Genomic DNA, 17,040 nt, shown 5'->3' with positions numbered 1-17,040 from the left:
TAGACAGTCGAGTTGAAGGATAGTCGACAGTCGACGAAAGAGACAGGCCGCCACTGAACCAAAAAACGGTTCGGTGCCTTGGCCGCCACGCTCTTCTCTGCTCTCGATGCGGCTCCGCAGATGGGATATGAGCTTGTTACTTTTCCTCTCGCCCTCTCTCTCTCTGTGTGTGTGTCTCTATTCACGATACGATCCCTTATGCTTCTCGTGGTCGCCGCAGTGCCTGGACGTCACCGGCGGCGGTGCAGGGCCAATCCGGCAGTATCGGTGCTGGTCGACAGGTCGACGCTGGGAACATCAATAAGCTGGCATGGCTCGGCGGGGCGCGGTCTTAGAGTGTGCAGGCGATCCCAGAGCTGGTGCCAGACGCTAGCAGCAGGACAGGTAGAGGAACAAGAAGGGGTGATGTTGGGAGTTGGTGGTGGAATTGGGAAATTTCGGCGATGCTTGAGCGCAATGGGGGGGCGAGGACGGGCAAGAACAAGGCGAGCGATTGGGGATGATCTGCCAGGCTCTCGCGGGACACCAAGCGGCGGGCCTGCGCAGTTTTTGGAACGGCTTGGGCAGGCCTCCTGCGTACATCTGAGACTCCTAACCTTGATGCCTAACGATTCAGGTATATGAGGCAAACATGCAGCAGAATCAGGCACTCTTGCGCTTGACGGGGTCTTGGCCTACCGATAACCGGTGCATCAGGTTCCAGCTACAGCCTTCGATTTACAGGGGCTATCGCTCTGTAAGCAGGCGAGATGATGAGCCGCCAAATTATCAGATCCGATCTGCTTAATGCGCTTCCTTTTGCAATTCAGGCCGCGAGTTGAGGACAGACAAGACTGATGCTTTTCCAAAATTTTAGTTCATTCTCATGTTCCTATCAAAGTAACCACGACATCTACTCATGGCTGCCCTCACCAGATTGATGCCGGGGGTATCAATGCCACAGAAAGAGTGCCCAATGACTCGATTCCTTTCCATTCAATCAACTTAAACAAAATCCAGACTCTATGTTAAGCTCATGAGCTTGAACGGGACGTCTGCTGCGGTGCTCTGGGGCACACAGCAGCAGTCAGGTGCCACGTTTTCGCCGGCATCTGGCACGCTCTGGTTGGCGCAGTGCGGCCGCTCGTTTGCCATTGAGTTGGACGCTCGCTTGTTGAGCCGCCTGGCACGATGGCAAAGCCCGATGCGTTGGTTACTGTCCTTCTACCTGCTTCTGCGCCATCTCATCTTGTCCTGATGTTATTATCCTGCACGATGTGCTACGGAGGACTCTGTTCTAAATGCGGCCGCTGGCGAGCGAGGACGGGCCGGCCGATCACCCTGTAGTGGTGCGGAAAATGGATAAGTTCCCACTTGCCGGGACGGTGGGTGGCCCGAGATTGCATCCGAGACACGCTGCGCCCATACTGGATGAACTGGCACCAAACGCCTTCTGGCGGACGCACCCAGGACAATGCCATGTCGCCACTAATGCCAGTGTTGCCAGCGACGAGAAATGCTGGCGGCGATAGCTTAAACTCTGACTCTAGTTGTACAGACACTTATCGTCAGCACCAACACCAAACGTCACTCCCCCCGCCAAGAGATCACCGACAGATCGGATCGATGCAGCCATCCTCCACATCCCACATCGCCCATCTTGGGGCTGTGAGCCGGGATCCGACGGGCTCAAGCCCAGCTGGGTTACTGGGTTGCTGTAGGCTTGTGGCTGCTGCAGAGCCCCAAAGCTGAGCCTCAATCTGGGGTGGCGAGACCCTGAACTTTGGCTTTCCTTCTTTTTATTGAGCGCCTGTCCACGCCCCAGTTTCTTGGGAATCTTAGTGGTTATATGGTCCCTTGCTGTCCTCTGCAACGCTTGCCTGTTGTGGGCTGCATTGTGGGTTTCTGCCGGTTTTTGACAACTTCATTATCAAGAGTTGCTTCCCCCGACTTTGGACAGCGATGGTTGTTATGTGCTGGCAATTTGCACCTTTTTGTTGACCCCTTCAAGTCCCTTCTTTTTCCTTTTCGACTACCATCTACAATTGTGAAAGTCTTGCTCCTTATTTTCCCCTGAATGTGATCATCCATTAGATTGTCTAGTTAAATGGTAAGATATCCCAATACCAAATCTCCACAAAATTACACCCGGAAGTTGTAGCCCGGGAAACTACTACTCTAAGACATCGCTGCCCAAATCACACCACTTCATGAACATCGACTGGATAGCTTCGGAAGCAACCGGATATAAAGGTAATGCGGTCAGCCGCGCCCTCGTTTCTGCATCGTCCACACTGATAGCAGCATGTCGATTGCACTGATCTCGATAAGTTTCTAGGCCCCCAACCATCATCGTCATCCAAAGTGATCAAGGTGATGATAACACTTTGCTAGGTGGTCAACGAGGAAATAGTGACTCATATTAGCATAGCCCGAACAGTCACCGCTTTGCAGCTAGCCCGTCGGCCGCTTTTAAGTATTCCAATTGACGATGGCCAACAAAACTTCCTTTAGTACCTGCATCCACTAACTATTGCAATGTTTTAGCACTACAAGCTCCCACAGAGCTATGAACTCTAAAGCAAGGCACCCCCATGACTAATTTTTGCCAGTCCTGCCCATCATCTGACTGGTTGCCAGCCTGAGTGGCAACAGTGATGAGTTGTCTCACCACTTCCCACGGAATTTTCGGCTGCCCAGGTAGAAAAATGTGCACGATTAGGCAGGACCGAAGGTGATACGCTGCCAGCCCAAAGTAAGCTTACAAAAAACTGTGTGTGCTCAAAACTCACTAGATTTCTTGGTTTGGCAGCGTGATTTGATGATCAACTTGGGCTGAGCCAGTCTTTGGGATCCAATTCAGGAAGGAAGGAGAGTTGTCACACAAGGTGTAGACTGCCCAGCTATCTGTGAAGTTACGCAAAGATGAGGGCTGATAACGGAAATGGAACCTAGGCCGAAGTCCAGGATGCTTATCACCATGAATGAAATTGCGTTCTTCAGGCTGTTGATGGGCAAACCTTCCAGGAAGAAACTGATGCTGCCAAGGGAGTCGGCATCAGAAAATGCAAACAGTAGCTGACCCAATCGTCGAACAGACTAAAAATGACAGATCTCTCAGGCACTAGTCCTTTCGAGGTCATCCTCCTAAAACACCTCTGATGCGTCAGGATTTTTCGAACACTTCGACTGATCTACGGGTATAAACTGTGTTAAAACATCCTCATCTTCTTGTCTCAAGAGTCAAAAGCAGTTATACGCCTGCAAGGGATGAACTTGGCTGAGACGCAAGGGACCCATGGGCTCCTGCAGGTTTTCAACATGTAGTTTCCTCTGACTTATGAAAGGCCTGAAAGCGACTAGGTAACCTTCATAGGAGCCAAGTTTCAGATTGCACGCAATTCAGTACCTGTTATGAGTTGACGATAGGGTAGTTGATAACCTGTTGAGAGGTAAAAGACAGAGAGTCTTGAGGAGCATCAGATGATAAAGAGCCAATCGTGTGTGAAAACAGTCATGTCAACACTCAGGTTCTGGGTTTATTGTCCAACATGCTAGCAGCAAATATAGGAATATCTTCAGCAGAGCGACCTGTAAGTCAACTCACTTAACACCAAAGTCCTCACAATTAAAGAGTTCCATCATATCCATGGAGGTCTTGTATTAAATCAGTACATCATGGCGTAATATCGCCTATTGAAACACATTTTTACATCCCAAAACCAGTAAGCCCACTCACAAACACCATAGTACCTTGACAAATTGCCTGCCAGTCCCAACCGATAACCCATACCCAAACCCAGAACCCAAACGCCATCTAGAACCGTCAAGGTTCTGATCCTCCAAATACCCCTTTGCCTCTAATTCTCGTCCTCCCTCCAAACACAATCATACGGATCCTCCTTCCTGAAAACCGCCTTCATCGCCCCACTCACATCAACCTCGCTCAACTCAGCCAGAACCTTCTCCGCAGCCACATACGCCTCACCCTCATCCTCTTTATTACCCCCCCTCATCATAACTGCTAACATCTCCTTCTTCTTCAACCCCTTACTCTCACCGCGTACATCGCCCGACCTATCAACCGCATGCGCACGTTTCAACACTTCACCTACCCTCTCCCCCACACCAAGTAAAAAATTCAGCGACCCGGGCCGTCCACAAAAATCGATCTTAATAAGCAAAGTCCCCGGAGAGAAGGGGGTCGTCCCCGGCTGGATGGGCGCATCATCCGATGATGATGGGGACTCCCATCTCGACGAGCGGAAAGGGGACCTGGATTTCTTGGTTCTCCCCCCACCGCTGGACCCAGGACGGGACTGTGGAGAGGGTAGGGAGGTGATGGGGATGGGATCGTGTTCTTGACGGGTAACGACGAGGGGAAAGTTGGCGTTGAATTCGTCTGCGAATTTGCAGGGGCCGTCTTGGCAGGCTGAGCAGTAGAACTTGAGTTGGTAGTAGCGTGTTACTGGGATCGTTGATGTCGTTGTCGTGATGGTTGGGATTGTCGACGCCGTCGGGCTGGAGATCGACCGGTTATGGCCGGGTGTGTACCCATGGTATTGTTCCGCGTCCGACTCCTGGGAGAGATGACGTCGTTGTTGCTGCTGCTGAGCGAGCCATACCCGCTGTGGGGGCATGGACCGGGGTCGGGGCCGGGATTGGTAGCCGTGCTGAGGATGGGAGGTGTCGGCCGAGGTGGGGATGACCAGCCGCGGCGGGGCTTGCTGCATGAGAGGGGTAGAGGGGGAGGAAAGACTGAAGTTTGCCGGACGAGCCGGGAGTAGCTGCTCAGTCCAGTCATTCCCAGGGCGGGGGTCTCGCGCAGAAGCATCGTTGGAACAGCTATTCCCCATGACTCGGGTATCGTTCGCAGGGAACAAAGGGCTGATGTAATCCAAGCTTTGGTCAGGACAGCTTTTGGGAGAAAGCGGTTCACCGACCGAATAATCTGACGGAGCTGGTGATGGTGATCTCGCTCTGCTTCGTGGACCATGGAAACCGGGGAAAAGCAAAAGGCCGTTCCGCAGGCCGGCCGCCATGGTAGATTTTATGGTCCGCTCTGGACGTGCTGCCGATGGTTGAAACATGGCTGGTTGCTGTTGTGATGGAGCTGGTTGGTGCAACAGGAGCATCTTTCAGGGTTGGTTGAATAAGGTCAAAGTGATGGCCCGTGTTGTTCGCCGGTGGACATGGTATGGCCGTTTGCACAATGACCGTTTGAGGACAACAGCAAAAGCTGGCCAGGTCCCTTAACTTGTCGGTTTGCTCGCTGCGATTTGGTGTTGATATAAGACGGAAGTTGAGACAAGAGGCCGAAAGGCCGGGCCGGGCCGGATGCCAGGGAGGGGGGGAGGGGCAAGTGATGATGATATAAGTGTGCGAGCGTACTGTGGCAGTATAAGCCCAAGCCATGTGCAAGCCCATGGCGATGATGCGCAGACGCAGACACATGCATGAACAACTGGATAGCGTTGCAGCGCTGGAGATCTGGCGTGGCACAGTGGCAGTGGCAAGCCCACAGTAGTCATATGGGCACACATGCACACGACGAACCAAAAAAGAACTTGTTCACAAGCAGTTGGTAGGCGCTTGTCAGCGACTCGCCTTGCTAGTGAGCTGGTCTAACTGGATTCGCTGGCGGAGATGCCGCCGTCGGGGATGAGGCGCAGCACCACGGTCTGCTGCAGCCGGTTATGCAAGAGCGTGGCTCATTGATGACAAGAACAACAAGCGCCCCATGGCCGCGTGTATACATACAACTTTCCATGGCGCTCCCTCCCTATGCCATGGGCAGTGCCAGTTGTCATCGTCGGTGCCCGTCTGACACAAGATCCAGTGCAAAAAAAAAGGGAACGGCCGAAGTAACAGGCGGCAGCGCACATTAAATGACTGGCTGGAAAGAAGCTGTTGGAGATCAGTGAGGTGACACAGAGCCCCTCGGATTTGCTTGCGGCCCGGTGCAAGCAGTGTGATACCGAAACATGTTTGCCTCTACCGCACACCACACATTTGTTCGGGGCTGGTCGTCGGTCAAACGGTTTGTGGTAATTCCGCAATTGGTGTGTTCCAGCCTTATGACCATGATGGCCAGAGGAGCAGCCTGATGATGCTAAGTTCAAGATTATGTGTCGTCTCGCATCACCAAATCTTGTGCAGCCGTCGGGCCGCTCAAAAGATCCGGCATGAGGAAGGATTGGGGCATGCTCCATGATTAGTCGATATCCCTAACGCGTGAATTGTGTCTCAGCGGCGCAGTCCCCATGAGATTTTGGACTGTCAGGTGTGGACACCAGTTCTGTCGAACCACCGACTGCATCACAGCATTAGTACTGAAAGCCACGATGATCCAGCTTGGTTGTTCCCATCGAGTTAAATTGTAAAAGAGTTTCTATCCAGTCGGCCTGACACAAAACATGACCGGACATGTCGGCACGACCTTGCTGGACCGAGATGCGGCGCGGCCGTAACAGCAGCCCCGAAAAAGGGGGAGAACGACGACGGAATGGTGGGTATATACAACGCTATGCCATAGGGCGCTATACCCGAATATAGTAGGCAAGCATCATTAAAATAGAATAGCAAATCTTAGCGGGTATCATCCTGATCATAAGATCCTGAATTCCGATATTGATTCCTCGCCCCGACTCGTTTATTCCTGCGTTGGCGGCAGGGCTTGAAGTTTGACATATCTGAGTTCTTGTAAACCCCCTGAATCTTAAACTCAGTCGTCCTCTGGCGGCAGTTCGTCGTCGATGTAGCGTATTAGCGAGATTCGCATCTCCGTTGTATCGTTTCCTCGGAGCACGTCGCTGACAAAGTGCGCCTCTACCTGCATCTGCACCATTTCCAAGGCGCCCCTTATGACGCCGCACAGGATGTTGGAGTACCACAGCTCGTCTTGGGCGCGGCCGTCGTCGGGCAGCTCGACAAAGTCGGCCAAGGGGTTTTCGTCAAACACTAGCGAGAATTGCTTGCCGTCGCTCGTCCAATTTGTGATAGTCGGGGTGATATTGAGAAAAATCTTGAAGCCAACCTGCACATCCATCAAGTCAGCCCCTGTTCCTAGGCACGGATATGAACCCAAAACGCACCTTGGCTATCATCTCGGCCGTCTCGCGGAAGTTAGCGCATCGCCTGACGGTGTTGGATTTAGCGAGGTAGTCTTCGATCAGACGCAGGCCAATGTTGTAGCCCATCTTGTCAAGCTGCTTGTTGACTTCAATGTAGTCGTAGTCATAGTCCTTGCATAGCTGGGCGACGATAGTGCCGTAAGTCAGGACGACGAGCTCGGCGTTGACCTTGTCCATCCGCGTCCTGAATGGTTAGCGCTGGATGAGAGCGGGCACCGGGTACCATACTTCCAAACCCTGGAGTATGCTGTTAGCTAAAGTCAATAGAGCTACATCGGAGACTCGATAATCTCCTTGAAAGGACTGTAGGACATACTCCTCCCCTAAACGCGATGCTTTACTTGACGACATCGTGGCTGATAGGGCTGTCCAATACTCGCTTCGGGCTGATACAGGACAAGGAGCTTCAAATTATTCTTACTATCGCTCGCCTGGTTCACGGTAGGCGGCTCGCAAGACGTTAAGGAGATGGGTGGGTTTCATCCAAAGTATCAATGTCGATGTTGAAGCGACCGCCCAAACTTCCAGCAACAACAGCGTCCACCCGACCACAGCTCCATGGTGCACAGGTGGGATGTGGGGGCCCCAGGTGTTCTGCCCCAACCTTGGCATGCCAGCGATCCACTCAGAGCGAGGCTCCGGTGGAGAGCGGGCCGATCAAAAATTCAGCCTGCCGCTTGTAGCAGCGTAGCCTGGCCTGCCAGCTGCCCCGTCAGCGTGTCTGTCTTGGCGTGTGTTTTGCTGCATCGCGTCGCCGTCATCGTCCATCATTCCAGGTGTCCTCGCAGAAGACACACCAATTGCCGGCGTACCACATCCAGTCGTCCAGATCCGACATGTCAGAAAAACGGCCGGCTTCCGACGATCCTGGCGAGGGCCAGCTCGTCGTCAAGCGTCAGAATGTTGGCTCTAGTCGAGCCCTCACTCGCACTGGCGACAGCGCCGGCGCATTGATTCAAACGGTGTGTACCGGTTCGGTTCTTTGGAATACAAAATGAGTAGTATCAACTAACTTGTGCAGACCCCACGGACTAGCAACCTCAAGGCTCCTTTGATGGAGCTGTCAGGGCATACGGGGGAGATCTTTACCGCCAAATTTGACCCTACGGGAACCCTTATAGCTTCGGGATCGATGGACAGGACAATAAGTGTGTCTTAGAACTTCTTTTACTACCAGTTGCACAGCTAACAAGTATGGCAGTGCTCTGGAGGGTATATGGCGATTGCGAGAACTACGGTGTCCTGAACGGCCACAAAGCAGCCATTCTTGACTTGCAATGGTCGCGCGACGGCGATATCCTCTTCTCCGCCTCGGCCGACATGCACCTCGCCAGCTGGGACCTGACAACAGGACAAAGGATACGACGCTACATCGGACATGAAGAAATCATCAACGCGATGGATGTTACCCAACGTGGCGAGGAGCTGCTCATCAGCGGCAGCGACGACGGGACAATTGGCATCTGGGATCCGCGCACGAAGAACGCGGTCGACTACATCGAGACGGACTTTCCCATCACGGCGGTTGCGGTGTCAGAGGCCGGTAACGAGATCTACTCGGGCGGTATTGATAACGATATCAAAGTCTGGGATATCCGCAAAAAGGCGGTTGTGCACACCATGCTGGGTCATAACGACACCATAACCACACTGCGTGTGTCACCCGATGGCCAACAGCTTTTGTCATACGCCATGGACTCAACTGCAAGGACGTGGGATATTCGGCCATTTGCGCCGACCGACCGGCACATCCGCACCTTTGATGGCGCCCCGCTTGGGCTGGAAAAGAATTTGATCCGGGGCAGCTGGAGCAAGGATGGGAAGAAGATTGCTGTTGGTGCTGGCGACGGGACAGTGGTCATTTGGGGAAGTGATACTGGCAAGCTGCTCTACAAGCTGCCAGGCCACAAGGGGACAGTCAATTGTGCCGAATTTGCGCCGGACGGTGCTCCGATCAGTGAGTCTCCCTCATCTCCATTAAGCTGGCTTGCTTGTGCCTCAGTGAGCCTACTGGTGCTAACTTTACTCTAGTCCTCTCGGCATCGTCAGACCGGACGATGCTGCTTGGTGAGCTGATCTGAGACAGCTGACGGCACGACTCAATCAACAAGTATAACAAAGATCAAAACCAGCCCAACATCTAAGGCAAAAGCCCCCGCGTGCACCGCCATCCATTTTATCATCGTGTCAGACTTTGCGAGGTAACAAATGTGGCGGGTGCAGCCGAGAGGACACGCTTGGGCCATGCTCACACGACAGCAAAGACGACGCAACATCGCCTACGGATAGGCATTCCAAAGTTCAGGCGAAGGAAAGAAGGTACGCTGATCTCCCTCGCTTTCAGTTAGGGGTCGCATAGTTCCGTGGCTGTGCAAGGACCCAGGAAGATGGGGAAAGCGAAGGTGGAGGGTGACCCGGGAGATGTGTTGCTCGGGCCGCGGAATAGCAGATTTACTCCCATGCGCGAAGAAAGAGGGAAAAAATGATACCCGCAGAGAACAGAGCAAATACCAAGCTTCTTAGTATTGTCATCCTTCGTCCCAATCCACTCCTAATGTTCCCCCAATCTAACCCTAATGCCACTTCCACACAATCGCGAAACACGAAAGCGCAAACCATTTTCTCAGCGATCATTCTGAGCAAAAAAAGTCAGGGACCGCCAACAATGATCCGAAACGTCTTGGCTGCTTCTTGCGCAAACGACGCTGTGGGCCAATCAGGGGCGCGCTGTCGCCGCAATTTGTTGCGTCAGGGGCTCTGCTGTTGCAGCTCGCATGCGCGGGCAGCCAAGCAGCAAGTGCGCTTTTGGGCGATTAACAGCGAATCGTGGGGCTGGAGGGGGACTGCGAATGACGCTGTGCGTGTGCACTGGCATGCTTTTTCTGTGTGGGATTACGGGGATGTTTGTGATTCTGCGGGTTGGTGTTGCTTGAGTTGAACTTGATGTAGAATGGATAGTTCTGAGAGCTTGTAATTGCTTGCTTTATTTTATTCTCACCGTTGGTTTATTCTGCTGGTCGATGTGTGTAAGTGCAGGCGGCGTAGCATCACCATTAAACGTCAACTCTCCCAACGATACCATCAGGATGAAATTGAGACAGGCACCGCACCCCCTTCCTGCGAATTCTGGACAGAGGCTTCCCGACACAACGCCAAACCTCCCTCTTCTCTCCCTCTTAGTCCCTCAGTCCATCCCTCCAAAAGTTTGTGAAAACTTGTGGTTTGTATATCCGACGGGCTAGTATAGTCTGGCTGCCTCTCCCTCTGCCATCGTCCAATCTAAACAATACCATCACTGCTCCACCCCTGCATCCCTGGTCTCATGTCAAGCCAGTCCACAGCCTACCACGAACTCTCATTAACATCGGTTCATTCATTCGCCTTCACCTCACCTCCATCAACCATCACTCCCACCTGAACCTCACCAGGGGCCAAGGTCTGTCCCACATGTCAGGGACGCCCCATCCCGGTCTAGACATCTGCATCCAGCAAAGCACAGCCATCCAACGGAGGGCTCGACCTTACCTGTCTGTTGAAACAAAACATTGGCCTCGCCCTGCCTACCATGGTTGCACGGCGTGGGGTTTGAGGTCTAGAGTTATTGATCTCGAGTGTTTCTTTGGTTGTCGTACACTCTTTTCTCTCTTTCACTTGCAGCTCATCACATTGGTGACACCTTATCGTTCGTTGTCTTGGAAGGAGGGAGTTGGTTAAGATCGCTCGTTTCGTCTGACAATTTGAAGAGGAACTACATTGAGTCACTTTGTTGTTTTTAATATTCGTTTATCGTGGATGTGGAAGTTCAAGTCGAGGACTAAGCATAAGGAGCTGATAACACCCACGCGACTGGACCTGACGGGTGACAAGATGTTTCTTTAGTTGTCGTTGCTGTCTCACAAGGCCATTGAAAGACGACGGACAGGAGACAAACATACGACTTGCTGGGGCTGATCTCAGTATCAAGACAGAACGACTTTGGATATTCACCTTCAAATCGAGCTGGACCACACCAACACTTGACGGCCGTCAGAGACGACGCCTGCTACAGCAGCTCTCGACATCTACAACTTTATACAACTTCACTTATATCAGCCCGTCATGGACCGCTTCAACCTCTTCTCGCGCGTGCGTGAGCAGCTCACCAGCAACTTAAACAACAACAACAACACCACTACTGCTGACAACGGTACCGCCATCCCCCAAATAAGTATCATCCCCGACTCCTCCGACCTCCAAGCCCAGCGCTCTACCTCCAACAATCCGGCCCCGGAAATGATGGAACGCCCTCGTACCGGGCTCGGCGCAAGCCCATCCTCTGGTTTCCGGTCCCGCTTCCGGCCTCCGGTGTTTCCCAGCCTTCTTAGTCATCACCATAACCATCACAATGGACCAACTACGCCAACCGGTCCTGTCGGCGCGGGAAGCATGGCCCATCTTTGGCCTCAGCCTAGGCCAACGTCAAGTCATTATGCCTCGGAGTTTGATGAGACCGGCGGCGGTGTGCTCCCCGGAACAGAAGTGGACTACTACACCGGCTCATCCTCCTCCTCATCAGATTCAGAGGACGAGTACGAAGATGACATCGTAGAAAGCCCCAAGAGCCCTGATTTCAGGATCGCGTCGCCTGTGTTGCCTGGGATCAGGATTGACTTGCCTAATTTAGCCAGGACGTGGTCGAATGAGAACCGGAGGGCTGAGTCTGCCGGTATTGATCAGGTATCTGTCTCAAGGCCGGGAACGGCAAGGACGATTTCGGAGGGGAATGGAACAGTTGAGGGGGGGTGCGTTGTGATTAGAGAACCGCCTGCTGCTTTGCAGGCTGAGCATGTTGCTCGTAGAACCAGGACACATAGGTCTGGTGCAGCATCAGGGCCAAGGGAGGAGATTCATCGTGAGAGGAGGAGACGCAGACGGGAAAGGAATGAGGGCGAGGGCGAGGGGAGAAGTCGGTCCTGCTCTGTGTGGGATAGAAGCCATCAACACCGGCATCACAGGGATCGTCAACATCGCTCACGAAGGGAAAGGAGAGATGAGACGCCCGAGGAGAGGGAACGCCGCCGGAGACGGAGAAGAGAACGTCGCGAAGGAGAGGGCAGTGAACGCAGTGAGCACAGTGAAAGACGGCACAGGGATCAGGAACACCGACACAGACATCGCCACCACCGGCATCACAGCCATCAGGACCGCGATCGGGGAGGGAGCGAAAGATCATCGGAGGGAAGCTCAGGGAGGAGCAGTGCCTCAAGGAGGACCCAATCACACCCGGAGAGATTCCTGTTCTGTATTCCTTGGATCCGGTCAGCCCGGATCAGGGCTCAGATACTGAGGGTCTTTGTATCGGGACTATGTTTGAGTACGGTCACGGCAGTTTGTAAGTCCTTGCCCTCCCCTCAGCTTACAGGCTTACAGTGAAGACTAACACGCGCAGTCCTGGCCCTCATGCTCACGCATAACATCCACTCCCGCGAAGTCGTCATCCTTCTGGTGCTCTTCATCCTATTCGTCGCCATCGTCTTCTCCCACTCCGTCATCCGTCTCTGCGTGCTCCTTCTCAAACGTCGCAAAGTCGAAGAGGGAGCCATGCGCGAGCAATACCAAAACGGCCTCTCAACCTCTCCCTACGCTGAGGTCATTATCCCTCCCGGAGGGTACGCTGTCCCACGCGAACCGATCCCCGTCGTTCTGGCTCGTGATGAAGAAGCGGCGGGAATTGAAAGCGAAGAGACGAAGTTAGGGCCGCCGGCGTATGGGCAGTGGAGGAATAGCGTGGTATGTACCCCTCTTACAAGTCATCATGTTGCCGTTTGTGACAGTTACTGACACGACTTCCAGCGCGTCGACCCAAACCGACTCTTCTGGGCACGCGTTCCCAACGCGCCTGCGACTGAGGCAAGCAACTCGGGACGGAACTCTCCTCGCCCTCCGTCCTATTCGTCTGAAGACGGCGTAAGTTACGTGGTTGAGGCCCGGCCGCGCTCCATTGCTCCTCCGTCTTCAACAACCGGGTCGGCTACGAACAGGGCACCGAGCCCGCCGAGTCCGTTCCCTGGGGCGTTTGGGATGAGAGGAGCGAGGCCGGGATGGGATTAGGAAGACTAAAAGCTTTGTGATATTTTGTGGAATAGATGTTAATCATTGTTGGGCTTCTGGAGAGCTCGCTGCTGTGTATAGCATCATCATTGAGATACCACCAGCTGGAGGTAGGCAATTCCCAATAGGGATAGAATGATGTTATAGGCGTTAGGGTTAGGTTACATCAGTGTGTTTCTTGGGGGGGGTACTCATAATTGATTATGTTAAGCGTTGTGGGTTGAAGGAATGAAGCTGTTCCTGGGCTTTCCGAGTGTTCTTGGCGGGGCACAGTAGTTATGTATCGATGTCATCCTATGTGAGGCTTCGGCGTCTACAAACACTTATACATATATGACTGTATGCTAATAACGATCCTCAGATCGCCATCTGCATCTATCTGCCTGTGATTACAACGACGCATGTTGGCGATGGTGATGAGTGATGTGCCGCTTGCTGCTCTCGGAGACTGACGAACCCCGCCCCCGCCAAGCTGAGCCGGAACATTACGGCGTGCTTCCCATCGCCCACAGTCCGAGGCCCGGGAGTCTGCTTTTGGCAGCCCATCCATTCAGGGACAATGGACCTTGGGCCATTGCCAGCCGTCAGCCTGGACCATCCTGTTTTGGTTTTCCGGGACACCCCACTCTGCTGTACCATCGGCTGTTTTGGGATTGAGGGGGAAGTGTACACCAGAAGCCAAAGACGTTCTACTAGATGCTGAGAGGTCACATTCTGTTGTGAAGGAGCCTGATCAGTTTGATAGTTTCGGGTGAAAGCGTGACGTTTGCCGGATGATGATGTTGGTTGTTCTGCCCAGATGGCAAACATCCGCAAGTGGCAGAGCAAAGACCAGTTCCATAGACTGGGTCATTTAGATTCAAACGCTTGGTGCAACTCCAGCACATGTGCTTCGGGCACGCGACCCGAAGTTATCAAACAGTGCAACAACGAAAAGAAGCCTGGGACGAGCAGACGATCGCAAGAACACGCGAAGATGAAGCGTGGCATCTCGAAACGCCGCACTTGGCGCGAGTCAGATGTGGGGAATTACACGGACCACATGTGGATTTGACCAATCTCAGTTTGTAAATTGGAACATCAGAATGTGTGGTGGGGTGTTAACGGTGGGCCGGTGGGTGCCAACCAAGAATTTTTTTTCCTAGCGTGCCCTCACGGGGACGCTGAGGAGGGAAGGCTGAGATGTGAGAAAACACACAGAGAGGAAGACGCGGAAATTTTGAAAATATCCAAGATTCAATGAACATCAGTTTCTATCCTGTGAGTGTCTTTGGGTTGTCCGGCATAGGGACAAAGCGCCAACTGGCCGAAAAAGTGGTAAGACAAGTAAAACAATGAAACCGCGCGGGGTACAACCACGGTACTTGCAGGGATACGTGGAGCGCGTGCTCGACATATGTCACCAGCGAGTCACCCTTTGCCCGTTGTGCCCGTCACCCCGCTCTCCGTTTTCAGCAGCTTAGCACGAGATGTTTTTATTGGGCCTGCCCGTGCGCCCATTCCTCTCTGCGCGTCATCTGCGGCCTAGCCGCTTTATCAGCAAGTCAGTAGAATCAGGTATTAATGATCAGGTAATGCAGAGTGCAATGGATGAGTGTTGGGAGGATGTGATGTGCTTTTTAATGTTGGATGATGTTTTTGATGCCGACTTACTGAGTGGACGTGATGTGGATGGATGTGGACTCTGCTCTTGCCTGCCCACTCGCTGCTGATTAATGGTGCCCGTGGTGACTGCCCACCCAGACTTTCCACTGCCTACCCACTGGCCGCTGCGTTGCCCGTGCCTTACCAGTTGCCTCAGCCTGGGTCCGGATGCGGCCCATGCCCTATCTCCCTTTCCCCTTCCAGGTTCCCTAATCCCTAGCCCTCGCCCTCCTCGTTCCTGTCCCGTGGGTTCCGCTCTCTCCCTCTTGACCCTCTTCTGCTTCCACTTCTAGCCCACGGTTCTCTCTCCTCGCACCCTGTGACTCTTGTACCTCTGTGAAAGGTCCTGGTCTGACACCATTCTCTACGCACGCCGCTCGGCACTCCTCTCGGGTTGTTTGGTGAGAACGTTGACGTTGGTCTGAAATTCGGAGAGCGCTGCAGCAGCTGAAGTTTTTTTTCCCTTTTTAAAAAAAAAACCCTTTGCCCGTGATCCAGAAATTCTCCGTTTATAATTTTCCGGGCCCCGTCTGCTTTTTCCTCTCTTCACACTTTGCTCTTTATTCAACCGTCAATCCCCATTAGCATCTTACCCCTCCGCAAGGTTAGTCGACTTCCCCGCCATCGCCAGCATCACCGGCGACCCCTCATCCCCCCTTTATACACTGCTCGTTTCCACGCGCACCTCGATGGACACGGCAGACAGGACAGGGCAATTACTGGCGACGATACCAGCATGGTGTCGGCGAGAATTGCACCTTGATGGCACGCCCCGGCAGGGCCCAAGCAAATGGCAGCAAATGGCAGCGGCAGGAACGGCAGCATCGAGCGGCTCTGGCAAGGAAGATTCACACAACCGCGAGGCGTAACGGAACGCCAGCCGATGTGCGCATTTATTGGACAATCGCTTGCTCGCTGCGTATGCGTTCTGCGTCGATGTTCCTCTGCGCCTTCGCAGCACACAATATTTCCCTCGGTCTGGACCTCTGACCTCCGTGGCCGTCTGCCAACTGAGGCAAGGCTGGCCCAGAAGCACCGCAGTCATGCTATCTCTTGTCAGGCCCTGTGGTTACACGACCGACGCCGACCCTTCCCCCGGATTGCTGCCAAGTCGTACAAAGACGATCTCTCCAACCGGCGTCACAAGCCCCGTGGACGACATCAGCCCTCCAACAGCCATGATGCGCCATTTGCGGGGGCCTTGTCACAAGCCGGCCTCAGACAATCTACCGGAGGCAAACGTCATAGTGCAAACATTACGGGACAAGGAAGAAACAGCTAGTTTTAAATAGGGTACTAATAAGTGGCTGCAGTCTCGTTGACAATTGGAACTTTCCCAATAACTACAGCAGAACTTCGACTCAAAATGTCTGCTGTTTCACGTCGTGCATGCTATAAGTGTGGCGAGCTCGGCCATCATGCCGATGCTTGCGCCTCCCCTCATCGTCTTTGCTACAACTGTGGGTATTCTTCCGGCTATGAAGTGGCGTGATCGGTGCTGACTGTTTCGCAGGCAAGCAACCGAGTATGTCTTAACTCATGATAATGCGCGATATAGATCGAATCTGACAATCGTAGATCATGAGTCATCCCAATGCCCGATGCCTCGTACTACAAAGGCAAAGCAGTGCTACCACTGCCAGGGCCTTGGCCACGTCCAAGCTGAATGCCCAACTCTCCGCCTTGGCGGTGCCGCAGCCGCCAACCGCTGCTACAACTGCGATCAGCCCGGGCATCTTGCTGTAAGTGCTCCGCGAACTTATAGATGTGAATGTTTTACTGACCTGCCAGCGCAATTGTCCCAACCCGCCCATCAACCGGGGTCCCGTTGCTGGCCGGCCGGGCTTCGCTCCTGGCCGCTTTGCCAATGGTGGCCGTCCCGCAACCTGCTATAAGTGCGGTGGCCCCAACCACTTCGCCCGTGATTGCCAAGCACAGGCGATGAAGTGCTACGCCTGCGGCAAGTTGGGCCATATCTCGCGGGATTGCACTGCCCCTAACGGTGGTCCCCTCAATACGGTTGGCAAGACTTGCTACCAGTGTGGCGAGCCGGGTCACATTTCTCGCGATTGCACCAAAAAAATCAGCCCAACGGGGAGGGCCAGAACGAGCAAGCCGATGTGAACGGCAATGCTCAGCCTGCTCCGCAGCAGACGCCTGTCGCTCCGGTGGCTTAGGGAGCGACCGTTGTTCC

The 17,040-nt window shown here is 53.6% G+C and overlaps 5 protein-coding genes across 5 annotated transcripts; 3 read left to right on the top strand and 2 right to left on the bottom strand.

Moving 5' to 3' along the window:
* Window positions 1-3,839: 3,839 nt before the first annotated feature.
* Window positions 3,840-5,114, bottom strand: CTHT_0047250 (uncharacterized protein; the record flags this gene model as incomplete). Its single annotated transcript, XM_006695032.1, has 1 exon — window positions 3,840-5,114. One exon carries the CDS (start codon window positions 5,112-5,114, stop codon window positions 3,840-3,842), a length of 1,275 nt encoding a protein of 424 aa, XP_006695095.1.
* Window positions 5,115-6,703: 1,589 nt separating this feature from the next.
* On the bottom strand, window positions 6,704-7,463 carry CTHT_0047240 (uncharacterized protein; the record flags this gene model as incomplete). Its single annotated transcript, XM_006695031.1, has 3 exons — window positions 6,704-7,015; window positions 7,074-7,296; window positions 7,429-7,463. 3 exons carry the CDS (start codon window positions 7,461-7,463, stop codon window positions 6,704-6,706), a joined length of 570 nt encoding a protein of 189 aa, XP_006695094.1.
* Window positions 7,464-7,948: 485 nt separating this feature from the next.
* Window positions 7,949-9,193, top strand: CTHT_0047230 (uncharacterized protein; the record flags this gene model as incomplete). Its single annotated transcript, XM_006695030.1, has 4 exons — window positions 7,949-8,074; window positions 8,134-8,260; window positions 8,314-9,069; window positions 9,144-9,193. The coding sequence occupies 4 exons, from the start codon at window positions 7,949-7,951 to the stop codon at window positions 9,191-9,193; spliced, it is 1,059 nt and encodes a 352-aa protein (XP_006695093.1).
* A 2,017-nt stretch (window positions 9,194-11,210) lies between these two features.
* Window positions 11,211-13,626, top strand: CTHT_0047220 (uncharacterized protein; the record flags this gene model as incomplete). The annotated part of the gene is made up of 6 exons (XM_006695029.1): window positions 11,211-11,828; window positions 11,977-12,216; window positions 12,287-12,479; window positions 12,541-12,881; window positions 12,945-13,058; window positions 13,564-13,626. 6 exons carry the CDS (start codon window positions 11,211-11,213, stop codon window positions 13,624-13,626), a joined length of 1,569 nt encoding a protein of 522 aa, XP_006695092.1.
* Window positions 13,627-16,264: 2,638 nt separating this feature from the next.
* Window positions 16,265-17,023, top strand: CTHT_0047210 (uncharacterized protein; the record flags this gene model as incomplete). Its single annotated transcript, XM_006695028.1, has 5 exons — window positions 16,265-16,306; window positions 16,360-16,371; window positions 16,490-16,588; window positions 16,638-16,865; window positions 16,934-17,023. The coding sequence occupies 5 exons, from the start codon at window positions 16,265-16,267 to the stop codon at window positions 17,021-17,023; spliced, it is 471 nt and encodes a 156-aa protein (XP_006695091.1).
* Between the last annotated feature and the right edge of the window lie 17 nt (window positions 17,024-17,040).

The sequence above is a fragment of the Thermochaetoides thermophila genome, assembly GCF_000221225.1.
Source record: "Thermochaetoides thermophila DSM 1495 unplaced genomic scaffold scf7180000011818, whole genome shotgun sequence".
NCBI classification, from domain to species: domain Eukaryota; kingdom Fungi; phylum Ascomycota; class Sordariomycetes; order Sordariales; family Chaetomiaceae; genus Thermochaetoides; species Thermochaetoides thermophila.
This window is presented reverse-complemented; position numbering and strand designations above follow the sequence as displayed.